The sequence below is a fragment of the Calidris pugnax genome, unplaced genomic scaffold, assembly GCF_001431845.1.
Source record: "Calidris pugnax isolate Ruff unplaced genomic scaffold, ASM143184v1 scaffold248, whole genome shotgun sequence".
NCBI lineage: Eukaryota > Metazoa > Chordata > Aves > Charadriiformes > Scolopacidae > Calidris > Calidris pugnax.
In genome coordinates, this window is record NW_015090965.1 from 653,901 (window position 1) to 673,240 (window position 19,340).

Here is a 19,340-nt window from a genome sequence, read left to right on the forward strand (position 1 = left end):
GCTGCCTTTCAAAAATCTTACATAAAGGACTTTCGTAAATGTATTTACAAAGAAGTGAAAGACAATTCAAGCACGTAACATCCATTTTTTCCCCCTTGGAAATCTGTGTCACATTTCCAAGGAGGGACCACAGCTTAATTTCAGAGATTACCTTTATGTTCATCTATGACCTACCTGCCTCCGAAAAATTGTATTTGGAGCATTCTCTTCAAACTTTGCCAACAGTTGAGTTGCCATTGATTTAACTTTGTTCTGGTTTGTTCCTTCTCTGCCATCACCCTGTTCTTTCCCAGCATTTGTCCCTTGGCTTGAAAGGCCTGAAGCCTGTGAGGAAAAAATAAACAATGTTTTCCTTGAGTTTAGCTATGACACTCATGAAGAGAGATAGAGAGATAACATCCTTATTAGCAAAGGGTGAAAGGAAATACAGCCTACAATATATTAAATGTGACACTGTTTCACATGCAAAATTCACCAAAATATATTTTCTTTGGTTCCAGAGTACAGTAAGAAGGGAACATTGATCACTAGTGGTGATGATAAAAAAGGGTCACAAAGGTAACTAATCAGAGAGGGGCTAGGAAACAAGCTGCAATGCAAACTCTTCAAACAAAAATTTGTTAGAGTGAGTTGGAAAAAGGGAAAAAAAAAACCCAACCCAATTCCTTAAATGTTCTTGAGTCAGAAAGAACACTAGAGCAATTTGGGTAGTGCTCTCCTCACTACCAAATGATTTAAATAAATTTAGCTCTTCTGCAGTGCGCACCACAGTAAAATCAAGCTTTTAAAGGGGAGAGGCTTTTTGTTCCCACCAAGCACAAGAGGCCAAGCTCTGGCCCCCCAGTTCCTGCTGCCCATCAAGAAGCTGGATATGGACACGACTGAACACCAACCTCCTCAAAGACACCAAAAAGACCTTTTCGACGTCTTTTGTTAGTCTCATTTTCTTCTGTTTTCCCTTCAACCTGAAATGGAAAAGCCAAGACAAGTTCTATAGATCACTGCAGCAGCTCCCAGATTTACCCAAGCATGGCCAACAGGCCATACAACGTTGGTGTTCACCTTCTCTTTCAGCACTGAAAAGTTTATAATTTGTAAAGCACCAGCACACCCTTGAAGAAAAAGGCGTTACAGCATCAGTTAGTCTGTGAATTTTAATCCAGACTACACTGGTTTCCAGATCAGTAAAAAAATCCAGAAACCCATCACTCTTTCACTATAGTCTTCACTTCTCTTTTAACCTAGATATCTGCAGGCAGATCTTATGTTCCCAGTGCAGACATATCTCCTTTTTTGGAGCAATTACTGTCTGCCTTAAAGGTCTGTCTCCCTTGTAAGGTTCCCCTCCTGACTATGGCTTTATACTACAGTACATTTGCCTATTTCATGCTCAAGTTATGCACATATTTATTATTTTACTGAACTAGAGATTAGACAAATAACAAATAATACTTCATACTCAGTCCACACAAACTTGCAAAATAGTCAATGCTTAAAAATTCGTACCAGTTATTAAATTCAGTCTTGAAGATTTGGTACAACAGATTTTTTTTGTCTGATAATGTCATACTACACTATACTTTATGAACAATAAACTACATTCCGCTTATTTGCATTTGCCAATGCTGTAAATTAGTGATTGCTCAGCCAATTTAAAAAAAAAAAAAAAAGAAAAAAGAATAAAGAGAGAAAGATCAAAGAATACAGGCTTCCTTTTTACATATACACTGTTTGTAATAAATCATTATGCAATGAATAGAAGTGATCCCAAACAACTCCTGGGCAAAACCCAAAAGAATCAGATGACAATATTTTGATTACTTTGTATGCTTTGGTACATTGTCTTTCAAGCACCAGCTCTCAGTAATCTAATTTTACACTACCTATAGTCATTAGTCTACCAAGGAGGAGTAAACAACATTACAGCACAGTGTATTCTGCATAATAATCTGTACCACATAAAAGCAGAATTTGCCTAAGTGAATGGAGCAAACAAGATGCTGCCTTTCAAAAATCTTACATAAAGGACTTTCGTAAATGTATTTACAAAGAAGTGAAAGACAAAGCAATTTAATTGCCTAGCAAAACTCCAAGAAAGAAGACTGTGCCCTTTATTGTGTAAACACCTCCATTCATTTATTAGTCTGGAGCACAGGAAATCTCAGTTCCTCTCCAGCCTGGCTGACACTCATAGGAGAATGGAAAACATTATCCAGCCCAGCATATGCTGCCAGAACAGCTACTGCCACACCAGCTCCAGGCCCCTGCTTCCTGGGCTCTCACAGCCCGCGCCCAGATAAGGGGCCCTTTTCCAGCCAAAGAAAAGGACAAACTAGATGGTACAGAAAGTTTCGTAAACTGTGTTCTGTAATCTAGCTGGGTTTTGACCCTGTGGTGTGTGAGTGCTCTCCTACAGTCATACCTAGATAAGGCCCAGCACCACTTTGTGCAGGGGAAAGAACCATAAAACTGAAGCCACAGCCAAACTCATAATTTGAGCAGTTTTCCCTTCTTTCAGAAGTGCCCTTTCTTTCAGAAAGTGAAGCTTTCTGAGGAGCTTCACTTCCCAGTTAGTTTCAGGTGGTTATGGCACCCTCAAGTCTCTGTCCTAACCTGAGCACTGTGTTTCTTGCTCAGTTTCACGCCCTGCCTGTGTCAGGGCTGCAAAGCCTCAACAAAACAAGGTCTTGACAGTCCCGCTCCCCAAGCTGATTTGGAAAATATCACTTCCACTTCTTATTTCAAATGAGCCCCTGTAGTGTGAAACCAAAGGGTCCTGTCAAGCAAATCACCTCATGCTTTCATGTAGTGCCAAGAACTACACCTCCTGTTATGACAGGAGGCTTATTTCATGACGGGAGGTTAGTCAAAGGGCTGTACAGCTTAGTAATGGAAAGCTCTCCCCACTACTAGAAGTCTATTTACTTCTGCAAATAACTCATGGAAAAACAAAAACATTGTGGTCATGAAAAAGGTTTTTCTTCTAAAGAAGTCACCCGCAAGAAAAAGCAATGTTTATTTTGCCTGTTTGGTTTCTTGCTGCTCAGTTAGCTGGGAAACATGTTCCTTGGTTTTGTGTGTAAGTGGGTGGCAGGGAAAAGTTATTTCCTAACAAGGATATATGAGGTTACTGGGCAATGGACTGTCCACAGTTTTTGAAAATAGTCAAGACATAAGCCAGTATAGGAAATATCTGGAAATTCTGAAGTAATTCTTTACGTGGAAAAAAAAAAATAAAACAAAAATCACATTTTTACCAAAACTGAGAAGATAAGATAGCAACAAATTTTAAAAGCAATATATTAAAATACTGAGAAATCCAATTCATACTATGTACCTGAACTTTTATTAAGGACACTGAATTCTGAAAGAAGTAGGAAATCTGCACTTTTGCAGGCAAAATTTAGAGTCTGTGCGTAGGTATAAATGTAATGATACAGTTACACATTAAGGAGGGTCTGTTTAAAAACAAACAAACAAAACCCCAAGCAACCCAAAACTCAGGCAAAAAAACCCCAAAACATACAGAAAAGACAATGTAAAGAACCAAAGAAAGAACTTCAGAATCATTGTAGTAGATAGGCAGTTTCTGGCTAGCCCAGGAAACTCAAAACATGGAACAGTTTTGCAATAAGCTGTGTTTCAAAAAAATGTAGAGGTTACATTCATTTTGGTGTGGAGTACATGCTGCTGTCTAACTTGGGCTGGTTAATGTGCAACAGTTGGGCTGGAGACACCGGTGCCTCTGAGACAGGTTGTGCAGACACTCCCCATTTCAATTGAGGTTAAAAGGAAGGCAGGCTTGGCTGTGAAAGCAAAGCCCCTCCTTCAGGTCTCCTTTCAGAAGAGGGCCAAGCTAATGAACAGGCAGAAGGTTGAACATTAAAATACTGAGAAATCCAGTTCATACATATGTACCTGAACTTTTATTAAGGACACTGAACTCTGAAAGAAGTAGGAAACCTGCACTTTTGCAGGCAAAATTTAGAGTCTGTGCATAGGTATAAATGTAATGATACAGTTACACATCTGTTTAAAAACAAACAAAACCCCAAGCAACCCAAAACCCAGGGAAAAAAAAAAAAAAACAAACCTAAAACAAAATGCTTGTTCATGATTTCAGAGCAGGTGTATGCAGCCTGTTGAAGAAGTTTACAATTGTGGTTGTGTGCTGTGCACACATCATTTATTTTATATCTCTTACTGCTCTACACCTTGGCAGCATTCACAAACTGTTCAAATCACTGCTTTCATTAAAAACCAGCACTCCCTCCCAATCAATAACCAATCTAGCATACCAGTGATTCCTTCAACTGATATATAGTATTACGGCTTTATATTTGACTCCAAGGATACAGAACTACACTACTATTTTTCTTAAAGGTAGAAATAGCCCAGAAAATTTCCAGACTTTTGCATCTCAAAAAAAATAACCCAAAACCAAAAAAAACCACCTAAAGCCCTCCCCAAAACCAAAAAACTTAGCATCTAGCATTGCACAAAACCTCCTAAAAACACCTTTTGAAAAAATTCTAGAAATAAAAGAGAAGAGATAATAAACGTAACAGGGCCAAGATGTCAAAATATTTCAAGTTGAAAACAGCAACTTGTAAACACACCAAATAAAACATCCTCCTCCTCACACTTTTACCTACACTGAGGAAGACTGACATTTGACAATGCCTTCGATTTCTCCCCAAGTATACCCAATTTCTCACTGTGATTCAAAATTTTGGATCTACAGAGAATGTTTAAATGTGACTATTATTAATGTTTTAGGAATTTGACACCGACAATGCTTCAGTTTTGTCCTTAAAAACATCATGATTGAGTGCGCATGTGTAAGCTTTGTTTATTGTGAAATCTTATTTTACTTTTTTAATATGTTCAAATATGTAAAATGTCCTCCTACAGGTCTTTTCATAGTAGGATATATCACGTACATATATATATAGATATATATACGAAACCCTTATTTCTGAGCCTGACAGTTTGTTTTCATCCTTTTAAAAGGGAAAGATTTATAGGGCAAGTCTTCCTTCACAACTTACCTTTGGTACTCGTTTTCTTGGTAAAGTTAAATTGATATAATTATTAAAGATGAAGTTCGATGACTTTGCTGAACAAAGATCATTATTTTCTCCATTTTGCTTGTCGCCAGCATCTGTTCAAAGAGAACCAACTGCTTAGGATATATATTCAGATTTCTTTTTTTAAATACTTAACTAAGCCAGAACTTTCCTGTTGAGTGCTGGTAGCAATTATCTATAACAAACCCAAGCAAATAAAAGTATATACATACAATGCAGGGTGACTTTAAAAAAGGAAGAGAAACACCCAGGAATGTACAAGTCATATGCAGTCATCCTTACCAGAAAATCACTCTAACGACCTGATATATGAACTTCATGATGTCAAGCAGCAGTCATCCAGCTGCTCCCGTTCTCTGAAACCACCAAGGACCCACAAAAACCCTGGTCTTCAATCAAGTTTTCCCCCCTTTCCTTTTTTTAAGCACAAGGTAAGTATTGCAGACAGAAGCAGGCACACTCACATGCCAGAACAGCTCAGCTGGGAAAGGACTCTTGGCTCAAGAGCAGTGCTCATAAGCAGCCCGGGTGAAGTTCTTCTGCTCCCCAAACTTGCAAGAATTAGGAGCAGCCTGGGTTCAGCTTACCTACTGCCTGCAGAGGTGTGCCCCTGAACAGTTCGTAGAACTTGGAGAGGTACATGACCATGCTGAGCTTGTCGGGCTCCCCGGCCGACCCCACCTCCTTCCCTGTGGTCACTGGGGGGATCCCAAACTCCTGCTCAGCCACATCAAATGCCAGCTGGTTGTTTTTGACAACGTCCTCTTCATTAAGAGCATCAAAGTCACTGCAGGGATAACAAACTGACATCAGTGGTGGTCTGCTCTCCGCTCCCCTCGGAAACACGCAGTGCTCCCTGCCCACTGGATGAATGAGGGCACTGGAATTTCACTGGGTCAAAGCTGCAGAGTCTACACAATGCCAAAGGTAAGAGTCTCATGCAAATACCATTATTGCAAAGCCTGGCTTTGCCAGAAATATAATTTAAAAGCAATTTCACCGAACTCAATTTTGATGTAGTCCCATGAAAAAGGATTCCCGTATTTATGAAGAAACGCGATTCATCCTCAGAAGTGTTGAAAAACCTTCTTTGTCTCCAAATACAGCTGTGGTACTACAGATTTCACCTGTTCGCAATTGACTTTTTAGTTTCAATTAGTTCTATAAATTGTCAAAGCCAGGAGGAGTAAATTTAAGCTAGCATTCTATGAAACATGTTGTACATGTGCACATACACATGCACAACCTTCGTTTTTAAGGTGTTACGCACACAGTTTGAATGAGGACCTCCTGTCTCTGTCATAACTGGATTTAGCAGTGCACTAAATAAGTCCACCACACATCTGGAACTGAATTATCCATTCTCTAATCCATTTTCTATGGGACCTATTCTAAGACTCTGATCCCTTGAACAGCTTCCAAAGTTTATGATTAAAATAAACATGTGAATAAATTACAAAGCTCCAGGCAGTGTAGCTTCTTTCTCCTCGTAAGGAATGTGAGGTTTTGAACCCCCAAAGAATTCCTCTCTCTCCCCCCAACCCACACACTCTGCCTCTTTTTTCTGGAGCCATGGGGCTGTCATCAGCCCTCCACCCCAGCGCTGCCCACAGCCCACAGGCAGCTGACTCTCTTGCCTGCCCAGCTTTCATCTGGCCAAGTCCTTCAGCACTCCCATTTAACACAAAAAAAGCCAGCAAGATCCAAACACAATGTTAATTAAACAGCAGGAGGTCTGCTAGCTCAGGAAGATAAATCTATCAACTTTCTAGAGAGACCAGTGTATAATCCACAGACAGCAAAGATGACTTTGCTTTCTGCACACTCTCCCCCCAACTTATATCCACCAAACCATCCATAATTCTCATTTTTTTAAACTAACCCAAGGCAAAACAACCCACCTTATTCTTACAATGTTAGCTCTTCCTCTGGCAAAGCCATATGAACAAGCACCCTGGGTATTGCTCCAATTTTTTTTACAACTTATCACACCTCATAAAAGAGCTCAATCATTTCTTTCATGTATCCACGATAAAGGGAGGCTGGTAATAATTCATTCATGACTCTTAAGCCTGTGTAAGAAGGCAAGAGAATGTGTCCCCAAAAGGGGACTGGTGCAGAGGACAGAAGAGTCAATCCACCACAGATTGCATCAAGCAGGCCCAGTAACCCGGTGCTAGAAATTGCCATTTCCTGACACCCATTACATACCCACTCTCTTGTAGCCAACTGAGGAACCCTACCAGATGTTCATACATAAGAAGTCAGGTCTTGTAGGATTAGGACCCCAGAAACACTGTCAACAGGGCAATGCTGGCTTACATTCAGTCCCTAAAACAGTTAATTTTCAAGGGCCAGCCCTTGCCGCATAGCCCACATGCAAGGGCACTGCAGTCTTCTGGATAAAGAGTTGTGCCAAACCATCATCTCCTGTGCACCTCCTGTGCCCAATGCTTCCCTACGTGACTGCCACAGCAACCATTACAACACACTGAGGATGGCTCATTGAAGGTTTATCCAGGTATTTCTGTAACTTTTGACAATGCCATTATGGCCATGGTTTTAAACATGCACTAAAAACCTGTCTCCAGGGATCTGAGAATGCAACTCTCCCATTCTCCAAGCACTGCAATTTTTGTTTTAAATAGCCATATGACTCCCACAAACATGATGATAAGTCATAAGGTTCAAAGCTTCCTGGCTCTTTGAAAGCATATATATTTCATTTTAAATGGCATGCAAGACCTAAAGAGAAAACAAAGCAAAAACAACCCCACCCTCTTCATCCCTTAAGCCTGGCAATGGTTTGCACCTCTTTGCAAAAACTAGCAATAGAGCAGGACTGTAGAGTATCAGTGTTGTTCTGGTTTGTCTTACACTATACTTTGGTAAATGCTTAATATATTCTACACTCAACAAGATCTACAGATGTCACTTACATGAGGTCGGGTCTGAAGCGATGAATAATTGCACACAACGCAAGGCCACTTTTCCAGGAGGTAGTCAGGTCTGTGACATGAACATTACGGTACCCTTCTGTCTGTTTCTGACACCAGGTCAAAAGCTTGTTGGGTCGAATATCTGACTCTGCAGTTACAGTGGACAGGAAACATTTTAATCAGTTTTTCTATGCTCAGAAGGCTCCAAACACTAAGCCGCAGCAAACATGAGATGCCACATACCGTGTCTTGAGAGATTCACTGATCTTCTAATGGAGCTTACTCTTTCAAGAGAGCATTGTTGTAATTCATTGGTAACATATAATTGTCTCACCTACAAATAAAAGTGATTAGCAGCATAATGTTAGGATTGCTTGGAGAGAAAAAACAAGTTTTCTTTCTAGGTTAGCTATATCAACAGCTGATTCTAAATTAAGGAGTCTCCTGAAGGTTTTGTTTACGCGTTACTTGCAACCCTATTTCTTCTAGGCAAAAAGTAAACTGTGATTCCACAAGCAAGCCTTTTGAATACTGACCTGGTGAGGTCGAACACAGCTGGAGTTCAGGTTTGGGTATCTTGTTCCTGGGTCAATGGTATACTGGTCAAAGTTCTTGTTAATATTTTCAGGGGTAGTCTGAGGCAAGAGTCGATAAATGCTTTCTCTTATAGAGAAAAAGGATGCGAGAGATATTGGTTAAAATAAATATTTATTATATAAGGAATGTTCTGGGGTTTTTTTTGCAGCTACCTGCTTATTTTGATTCTGCCTGGACAAGTGTTATGCACTAAGTACAGAATGCATCCGTCCCATGTCTTATCCCTGCTCAGCAGGAGAAAGATGCCAGACAGAAAAAGGACAAGAAAAAGACAGACTCTTAGAACTTATGCCCATATTTTCCTGAGGCAGGAAGCAACCAAGAAAAAAGGAGGTTACATCATTCAGTCATCTGGTTTTGCTTTAACCTCCACCCAAGGAGTAACTTCTTTGCCACATAACAGCACTAAATCCCGTCATTCTGCAATTCCTATAACCACCACAGCCTTTTTTATTATGCTGTTCAATTTTCCATTTGGGACTATGCTGTGTTTGAGTCATCCCACAGGCTTCTATCTTAAAACTTCTCAAAGCACTGTACTTAGTAATGCTTCTACTTGCATTACCACAACCATGACTATTTCTATGACTTATCTGCCCTGAAACAGCCTGGGCAGCTGTAGTGGAGCAGGGCAGTTGCCATTGGGACCAAAGTCAGCAACTTCAACCATCAGACCATGGCAACCCCAGGATTGCTGGGGTACTTAACAACAGATTTTTTGCTCTGGTCTAAAAGACATTCCATAGAGAAGCTTATGATGCAGCATTATAGCAATTCTCTTTTGGCACGCATTTATCAGTTCAAATAAAGAAGGCATTGGGGCTACTAGGGTAAAATGCAGAGTTAAAATCATAGGTACTAACTATGAAAGGTGGTACTGTTGAAGTTTTTATTTAGACTTGTTTCAGGAGTATATATTTTTAATTAAAAAAACCAAGGTGCTGAAATGGTTGGAGGGCTATTCTTTTGACACAAGCTATCTTTGGTCTATTTCCTTAAGGATGACACTTAATTCTAGGCATTGGTGATGTAAATTAGTGATTTTAAACCCATGTCATGCACGTTGCTGGACCTCTGTAGTAGTGTGCAGAAACTTACAGAGCAATGGCCTGTTACTAAAGTAAATTCTTCGGTAACCTAAAGGAATGGATAATTTCAAACCAATGCCATGGCAGTGAAGAAGACTATTTCTCCTGTTGTCATTCTGGTTTCCACTGCCTTCTACTAATATTGCATCTCTTTAAAACAGTAGAAATGATGAAGAAGACAAAGCACTCACCGTTCAGCAAGGATTTCTAATGGGGGTTTTCCTTGAGCCCAGCTCCGCACCATCCATGCAGTATCAAAAGCAGCTAAGAAACCTCTTGCACAGCCAGTACCCATTGGCCAGAAGGGCTGTAAGAAGCATTTACATTTTAATTCCTTGTATTTCTTAAGTTATTGTTACAAAAGTAACTTGCAATGTGAATCTGGAGTCTAGGGTTTCATACTGTCTTAGAAAAGTAGCCCAGAAAGAGCTAAAACACAACATAGCCAACTCTTGAAGTTTTCAGATGTTCCTCTCTTCTAAGTCTTCGGTAATGAAAAGACTGCTTTCACTCTTTTTTAAGTTCTATATTTAAAAATAAATTTCATAACCTCAAGAGGTAAAGGCTAAGGAAAAAAAAGACTCAATGCTCAAGAATTAATCAAGGAAAAAAAGATGCCTTCTCGTCTCCTAATTTTGCTTTGGGCTGATCTTTTCAAACACTTCAAGCTGTCAGCATGAGTTAAAAAAAAATAATATTAGTTGCAACAGACACTTTTCACTTCAGAAAGAGAATATATTAAGGCAAAAAAGTTGCAAGAAAAAAAAAAAATTGGGACCAAGATTTTGTCCATGATGGAAGTCAGGAAAATTATGCCATGCACCCAAGTTGAGGACACACAGCTCTCAGTTTTCAGACAGAAATACAACTTGCATAAAGTGAAATAGGATCTCAGCCAGAGACTGCCAGCCAAGTATTAGTTATGACATAAACTATGGGATAAAAAAGAAAAAAGTCTCTTCCAAAGAAGGTACCATTGTTTCAGGACATATAGGAGAAGACAGTTTATTTTGGAGGGTACATTGAATGGCTGGATTAAAGGAAAAAGAAAAAAAAAAAAGCACAAATGACTACTTGGAAGACATTCCAACATATACCTCAAGCAAACTGTCTCCAACCAGAGCCACCAGGAGCTGATGTCTGTGCCTCTCTCTCACTAGTGCAGCATTTTCTGATGCATACATGGAAGTAAAATCAAACATTGCTACATCTGGTTGCCCATAGTGATTAATTGCAAAATCCAAGGAAGGCAGCTGGTAATTGGTTGCAAAGTCAGCAGCTTCTCTGGCGTAGGACAGCAAATTGCTTTGGTTCACATTTTCCCCACAGAGGAGCATCTCGGTGTCAATATAGTCCTGCAAGGAGAGAAGCACATAGGATTAGACACTCTGACCATCCTCTCTGGATTGGAGCATTGCAGTCTCAGAGCATCAGAGTGGCAACCATACACCTCACAGCATAAAGAACCAAGTCAGATTTGTTATCTCCTCCAAAAAGTTAACACACAGCCATAGGTTACTGTACCACCCCAATCAGGAACTCTCTATGCCAACACCGAATTAGCAGCTTTATTTGCACTAGAAGATTACAGTGCCTTCCAGTTCCTCAGTTATGTGTTAATTCTTTCATAACGTTACTTCCCTCCCATCAGAAGATGTTATCATCATTGCTGCAATGCCTTTTTGCATGTGTGCACCCCACATCTGAAACCACACGAGAGCAAAAATAGCGATGTACCGATGGCATAACACGTGGGTCCCAGCCTGAAGGTTTGCTTTAGCATCTCAGTAACAACGTAGTCAAATCTGGACCACAGAAGCTTTTCTGTTGTTCTGGTTTGGGCTGGGTTGTTGTGGGGTTTTTTTGTTTGTTTTTTGGTTGTTTTTTTTTTTTTTGGCCAGTGTGGTGACGGACCCTGCCTTTACAGGTCATCCTACTTAAAGCCAGTGATTATTAATAAAGCAGTTTCTATTTACAGGTTAATCATGGATGAGACCCCTAATCACAGGGATGATACCACAGAACTGCTATTAGCCCAGTTGTTTTAGACAGACTGGGGTTTTTTTTTCCCCCCACTCAGACCTGGGCAGGTCAGGAAAACAATTCCTCTTCTCCAAACTCCCCACAGATCTCCTGGGACTGCCCCCACCTACAAACACCAGCCCCTCAACCCCCAGGGCCCACCTCCTGCTCCCCACCACACTGCTGGAAGCTGCCACCCTTCCCTTCTCCCCTCCCACTCAGGCAAGACCAGCTGCTCTGCTCTGGAACCCCCCCATTTTCCTCCAAGGAAATTGTGGCACAGAGCTAAGTGGTCCCATCAGAAAACAGAGAAGCCTTCTAATAGCTTCCCACAAGTACTTCCTTCGGGGAAATTATACTCAACTCTTTTGGCACTGTCTTACTTTGCAAGAAAAATTGACCTCTCCTGGGTTTCCAGGAAAAGAAATTTAAATGGTGCCAAAACACTTTCTAGAAACAAAAGAAAATAAACCCCTACATCTTACAGAAGGATGAAAAAGACAGAAAAAAAATAAAAAAGCCTCAAAATTCCAAGTACCTTTGAAAGTTCAGGCCATTGTGTTTATAGCCTCCTCCTGTCTGTTTCACCCACTTAAACACATTTGCAATTTAGCCTGGGGTAGGTTTTAAAGCTTCCTTATTTGCCTGATAAAACTGGACATCGCTGTGCTAAGTTCACCTTTAAATGAATGAGGCATTTATTTTCTGGTGTGATGACCACACCACGTTCTTCCAAGGTGAGTCAAGATCCCGTTTCAGACCTGACAAATTTAGGAAATATTGTTTTCAGTTCTCTACAGAAACTTTGTGCTGACTGGAGGGGAAAAAAACCAAACAAACGAGCAAACAAAAAGGCAAAGTAAGGCCTAAGTGATCTGAGCTTTAATGAAGTGTCCTAATAAGTTTATAAACACCCTCTGCAACACGCAACAACATTTATGGAGATATTCACACTTATTCTGTGCCAAGTAAACAAAATAGGGTTTTAGCCAGCATTTTTACATACATTAATAATCACTCCTTTGTCCAGAAGACTCTGCTTTTTTGCTGTCATCACAAAATAATGAGTGCTATCTTTATAGTAAACAATATTCTCCAGGTCAATTCCTAAAAAGAGATAATACATTTGTTATGAAGTGCAGTGCACTGTGTCATTTAAACATGTGATCAATCCCCACAGGTGCATTTCCTTCTTGGGGTACATTCACTTTCCCAGCTGGGATGAAGCATTAGTGGACAAGATACTATAAAACAAAACAAGAGAGGAGATATGTCTTATCCCACAAGAGTTGGTCTCAGCATAATTTGAAGTTATTTAGTATCCTTTTATCTACAGCCTTAACAATCTTCTGAGGTAGAAAAGCAGACCCAAGGGAACAAAGTGCTTTTTATGTTGCTATGGCTCTGGCATTGGATCTAACCAAGAGGTTTGGTTTCAGTAATAATAATAATACTACTAAAAAAAAAAATCAGCTGTAAATCAGGAATGGAATTGTTTGTACTGACAGTGGATACAACTATTCTGAACCCCCCCCCAGTTTATATTTCAAGTATTTATGGCAGATTCCTGTCTAGTTCTTTTCAGTTTATCAGATCTACACATCAAAAAGCAAGAATAAACTCCTCCCAGAAGGGCAGAACCTTTTTCACAGGATTTAAGTTGTTCAGTATGTGAACGGATATAAACAAAACAAACCATGTCTTGAGGGAAATCTCTGGGCACTAAAAGTGCTCTTCTAAATTTGTTCAACATAGCAGACATTTTTACAGTTGACAAAAATTTAAACATTAAAACAAGCTATGATGTGGCAACGCCCAAGCTAAATAAATAAATAAATCACACTGTACCATAAATGGACATCTCTGTCTGCAAGATTCTGACATCAACAGCATTTTCTCACTTGGGGTTTTTAAACAATATATTTAAATTTATGTTAATAGGAACAGGAGTGTGGCCTGGCACATAGTGAGTTTGTTTACTGCCTCTTGTATTTGGTTGTAGAAAAAATGAGGATGCACCCACCTGTTTCCTCTTTAAGGTCCTGGAAGAACTTCTGATTGAAGATGAAAGCAACACCACTAATTTCTTCTACCTTGGCTTCTGCAGTTGTATTTCTGTTTATAAAGTTGGCAGTTATAGCTATAGCCAGCTTTCCACGAAACTCCTTCCTCCTGAAACCTAGCAAGCAAAGGAAAGAATTAAAAACACTGGTAACTTCACACTGGACTTTCAGGGAGGGTCAGCTCAAGACAGCTCAGTCTCTTTCCTATGTTTAGTCCTACACTTCAAACACCATCACACACCATCTGCAGATACCATCATTCCTCCAAAATTCACTTGAACACAAAGAGTCTTTTCCTCTCACTTCCAGCTGCAAAACTGGAGCTGTCCTGCGTTCAGAATAAAGTCTCATTAAAAAAAAATATGCCTGGAGGAGAGCTATGGGAAGCAGCTGAACATGGGATGAAGTTAACGACAAATGATGACTTGAGAAAAACAGATTGGAAATAAAGCTGATCAAATTTAATGGAGGGAAACATTTTTAACAGGCTAAACAGCAAGTAAGATTTGCTTTATACAGGTGGTAAACAACTTAGGAAAAAACATGCAAGAGATGAGCAGTCAAAAGCAGCAGCAAAAGATCTGGAAACCAGAAACCTCTATAACAGTGCTTAGGTGCCCGCACTACCAGCTAAGGAGGTTCTTCAACAATATTAGGGGTTGAAAAATATTCAGTGGTTTAACTGTTATTTTTCTAAGGTGAGACTGGCTGAGAAATTACTTGCTCTCTCTCTATCCGAGCTGCTTCTTAAAGCCTGCGAAGCCACAATCTTGCAATCACACGTTAAAGGTTTTCCCTCTGCACATTCCCCTGATCCTTAAGTAAATTCTGAAGTAGGACAGAGGGTTCTTAAGAGTATTTTTAGCCAATTGCAGATGACTTTTCAGAGGATACATGCATTTTCAAGGAAGAAATAGATCAGCTATGAATTTTCGTCTCTGTGTTTCTTGATATGCTGCAGTTATTTCATTTTTTACAAAATTTAATATGACCAGCTTCTGTATGTAATATTCTTCAGTGCACTAAACATGAATCTTAGTACTATGATAACCATTAAGTTCTCAAAAGAGGTAAGAATATTTTCATTTTGCCGATGTCTGACTATTTAAACAGTCTTTTATGGGCAATAGCTGGACAATAGTGTGAGGAAATTTTTAATAGAGCATTGTAAGGAATTAACTGTAAGCCTTTTGTAGAATAAGCAGACAAACTATGAAGCTAAAAAAAAAGGAAACCATGTACTTAGTGAACTCAAACTAATGTGGATATAATTAAAGCTACAAGGGGAACATATAATTAAGTAACAGGTTTGTTCATGTGATACAGGAGCAGCTTAGCTCCAGTGTCTTGCTAAGAAGGACAGCTCAGGTGGTCTGAGTTCTCAGCAGCGACTCAAGTTCATGAAGCATTCCACACACACCCCCCCTTCCCTTAGCATTATTTATCATTTTTTGGTATCATTTCCAAAATAATGCTTCTGAAGTTAAATCATCTCTATAAGAGCAATACCTTCTGATGCCTTCATTAAATACCTGGCAGTCACGTTTTGGTCACTGGTTCATACAGTGCAAATTTACAGCACAATAACAAAGACTATGCAATTCCTGACACATACCTTGCCAGCCTCTTTAAAGCTAAATCCTCATATAATTACTTAACCTTGAAGCAAGCCCAATGGCATCATGATGCACTTTGTAAGTGCATCGGCAATGCAGATGCACAGTGCTGAGAATTGGTAATGACAGTAAATGTCTATATTTTGAGCTACAACTTAGTAACAAAAGCAGAAGATACCACATAAAAAATAGTTTCAAGACAGACTTCAGTGGACTGAAAGGTAGCCTGTTGCTTTGGAAAGGTAGCCTCTGACTTTCAGGCCTTCCAAAATACCCTAAAGACTGTTAATAAAGCTAAAAGCATACATCCACCTACCTTCCAATGTGTTCCTGCGGCCATCTGCACCAATAATAACATCAAATTCATACTCTGACAACGGGTGATCCACAGGGAGAAATTCAGCCCTCCAACCTATCTCTAAAAACACAAAGAATATTTATTTATTTATTCTTCAGTGATACAATCGAGAAGTGATTTCAGAGTCTGAAGAAAGGGCGTTAAGATAAACGGTCCATTATTCTTGTTTAAATGGAGCTGAATTCTGCCTTGGTCTGATGGAGGGAAGTCCTGTTGCAGTCGAAGTTCAGGCTGTATTAGCAAGGCATCAAGCTCATAAACTGACAATAAAATTAAAAAAAAAAAGGAAGCCTTCATTTGGTTCTCTTAATGCACTAATCTTTGCATTAGCACAAAGCTGATTATGTGAAAACATATTGTCCAAATTTAAAAATTACATACGCTTTAACTACTTAAAACAATGTATTCATTCCACTGTCACTATATAACCATTTAAAGACAGATAGCATGGTATTTAAAGTAAAATTTTAAAATATTCTATTCCTACCCTAAATACTAATCTTAAAAAAAGTAGAAAAAAAAAAAAAAGAATAAGAAATTCTTCTCTACTTTGTTTAAAAATCTTGCATAAGATGGCTGATAAGACTCCATGTGCCAGCGGGAGTTATATCAAATGTGAAAGCAAAATGAGGCCCAGGGAGCTTAATCCATCCTCAATATTTATATTATCAATCAAAAATTGTTTTTGCAAGAAGATACCAAAAAGCCACACCAGACTCCCTACAAAGCCTCAAACGCATGCCAGAAGGCATAGTGCAAAACCTCAACTTCTCAGCCTGGGTCATATTTTAAGAATTATCAGTGCTTTATCACAATGACAGTTATCATGCCTACAACTGCATATAGCAAACTTAGCTGAGTAAGAAGGGCAAAAACCTCCCATTTCTTTAAGCAGAATTCAACTGTCTTGAATGATTTCACTTAATGCCTGACATAAAAAGAAGTTACTGTGAACGGAACTACATTAAGATAAACAATACTTTGATTTTCTTGATCTTCAGGAGGTTCCAGGACTTTCACAAATTCTAGATTCACGTGGATTTCAACTCCCAGTATAAGTGCAACTTTGAAGAGGATAAGTTGAAGTTGTCGAATACCTGTAGACAGCAAGTAACAAAGATGTATTTAATATGTAAGTAATCACAGCTGCTACCAGCATGCCATCCAACTTTGTTGGATGATGTTGTTAACATCATTGTTAACACAAGCATGCAGCGTTATTATTTCCCATACTGTGACAAATGCAAATGTAGCAACCACCACAGGATGTTCTTCTCTTCCGGCTCATCTTCCTCTTGCAGCAGAGTCTCATAGGTAATAGAACTACCTCAGCAAGTTTCTTAGAAGACTTTAATTTTAGAGCTTTCTGTCTTGGCAGATCCTTTACATATCATTAGCTAATACATTGAACATTTTAGTGTAGACATTTTAGGATAGAAAATTTTACCTTTTGCATATTTTCTCATTAGATTAAGGGTTATGTCTACCTTCCATATACTAGAATGAATATCAATATTCTTCATACTTTGTATGAAAAATCTATTGTTTAACAAATGCAGACTAAAAAAAGTGCTGCTCCATAAGACTCATTTGTTCAATTGCCATCTTGCAATGAGACCATTATTTTTCCCCCATGTGTGTGTGCACACATGCGTTCGAACGTTTAAAGTAAGCTTTCTGCCAAATCAAGAAAGTCTCCATTAATCTTCTGACCCCAGTACACCTCTTATCTGAACAGTGCCCATGCCCTCAGGTACTTACTGATGTGATCAATTGATCCTGCACAGAATTTTCCATAAAATTTCTTTGCTCCAAGTCCCCGGAGGTCATGGATTGTAAATGGCCAGAGATGCAACACATTGTTTCTTGAAAAAGTGTCCCGCTTCTCTACGATGACGACTTTGGCTCCCAGGAAGGCAAGTTCTATGGCAGTCCGCAAGCCACATGGGCCACCTCCAATAATTAAACACTAGCAGAGAAAAGAAGGAGTCTTACACGGGGTTTTGTGTTGACTTTCACACAGTTTCTAACTTACTCTACTGGTACAACTTGATATTCAACCAGACTTACGCTACTGAGAGTTATTCAAGTCATCTATTTAAATCAATAAACATTCAAATTTTGTTCGCATGTGGTGTTCAGTCAATTTATACAAGAGGATAAACTGTGCTTCATACAGACATAAAAGCATCTGATAAAAGATGCATCAGAAGAAAAGAGCAAGAAGCCAAACACTTTTGAGCATCGGCTCGTGCATTTCTAACTTGCATTTAGTGTTTCAAAAGTGTTTGCAGTAAACAGGACAACAGCTACATAAAAGGGAGGGGAAAGGAAGGAAGTGGTCTTGTAGGCGTTTTTTGATTTAAAGAGGAATTCAGCATACTTTTTCTAGATTTATTCGACAAATCTGCGATAAGCTAGTAGTCTTGCAGTATTAGTTACTTTTTCTTTACATCCTGAATGTAACTGTGGTTCACCTCCTGCTGTGAACTGGGGAACACCAAGGGAAGTCAGCAGGTTCTCATTAGATTAAGGGTTATGTCTACCTTCCATATACTAGAATGAATATCAATATTCTTCATACTTTGTATGAAAAATCTATTGTTTAACAAATGCAGACTAAAAAAAGTGCTGCTCCATAAGACTCATTTGTTGTCTCATTAGATTAAGGCTTATGTCTACTTTCAACTACTAGACTGAATATAAATATTCTTCATACTTTGTATGAAAAATCTATTGTTTAACAAATGCAGACTAAAAAAAGTGCTGCTCCATAAGACTCATTTGTTCAATTGCCATCTTGCAATGAGACCATTATTTTTCCCCCATGTGTGTGTGCACACATGCGTTCGAACGTTTAAAGTAAGCTTTCTGCCAAATCAAGAAAGTCTCCATTAATCTTCTGACCCCAGTACACCTCTTATCTGAACAGTGCCCATGCCCTCAGGTACTTACTGATGTGATCAATTGATCCTGCACAGAATTTTCCATAAAATTTCTTTGCTCCAAGTCCCCGGAGGTCATGGATTGTAAATGGCCAGAGATGCAACACATTGTTTCTTGAAAAAGTGTCCCGCTTCTCTACGATGACGACTTTGGCTCCCAGGAAGGCAAGTTCTATGGCAGTCCGCAAGCCACATGGGCCACCTCCGATAATTAAACACTAGCAGAGAAAAGAAGGAGTCTTACACGGGGTTTTGTGTTGACTTTCACACAGTTTCTAACTTACTCTACTGGTACAACTTGATATTCAACCAGACTTACGCTACTGAGAGTTATTCAAGTCATCTATTTAAATCAATAAACATTCAAATTTTGTTCGCATGCGGTGTTCAGTCAATTTATACAAGAGGATAAACTGTGCTTCATACAGACATAAAAGCATCTGATAAAAGATGCATCAGAAGAAAAGAGCAAGAAGCCAAACACTTTTGAGCATCTGCTCGTGCATTTCTAACTTGCATTTAGTGTTTCAAAAGTGTTTGCAGTAAACAGGACAACAGCTACATAAAAGGGAGGGGAAAGGAAGGAAGTGGTCTTGTAGGCGTTTTTTGATTTAAAGAGGAA

The 19,340-nt window shown here is 39.2% G+C and overlaps 1 protein-coding gene across 1 annotated transcript in view; it reads right to left on the minus strand.

Annotated features, from left to right (window-relative positions):
- The window catches only part of MICAL2 (microtubule associated monooxygenase, calponin and LIM domain containing 2), a 62,845-nt gene that overhangs the window by 22,973 nt on the left and 20,532 nt on the right, over positions 1 to 19,340 (minus strand). The window contains exons 2-15 of the mRNA XM_014952554.1: positions 18,729 to 18,936; positions 16,754 to 16,870; positions 15,732 to 15,833; positions 13,760 to 13,915; positions 12,743 to 12,843; positions 10,812 to 11,069; positions 9,906 to 10,021; positions 8,566 to 8,692; positions 8,273 to 8,363; positions 8,030 to 8,177; positions 5,678 to 5,877; positions 5,052 to 5,164; positions 894 to 965; positions 175 to 324 (exon numbers count right to left, since the gene is read on the minus strand). Of these exons, the coding sequence (XP_014808040.1) occupies positions 175 to 324; positions 894 to 965; positions 5,052 to 5,164; positions 5,678 to 5,877; positions 8,030 to 8,177; positions 8,273 to 8,363; positions 8,566 to 8,692; positions 9,906 to 10,021; positions 10,812 to 11,069; positions 12,743 to 12,843; positions 13,760 to 13,915; positions 15,732 to 15,833; positions 16,754 to 16,870; positions 18,729 to 18,936 (1,959 nt within the window). The remainder of the gene's footprint in view (positions 1 to 174; positions 325 to 893; positions 966 to 5,051; positions 5,165 to 5,677; positions 5,878 to 8,029; positions 8,178 to 8,272; positions 8,364 to 8,565; positions 8,693 to 9,905; positions 10,022 to 10,811; positions 11,070 to 12,742; positions 12,844 to 13,759; positions 13,916 to 15,731; positions 15,834 to 16,753; positions 16,871 to 18,728; positions 18,937 to 19,340) is intronic.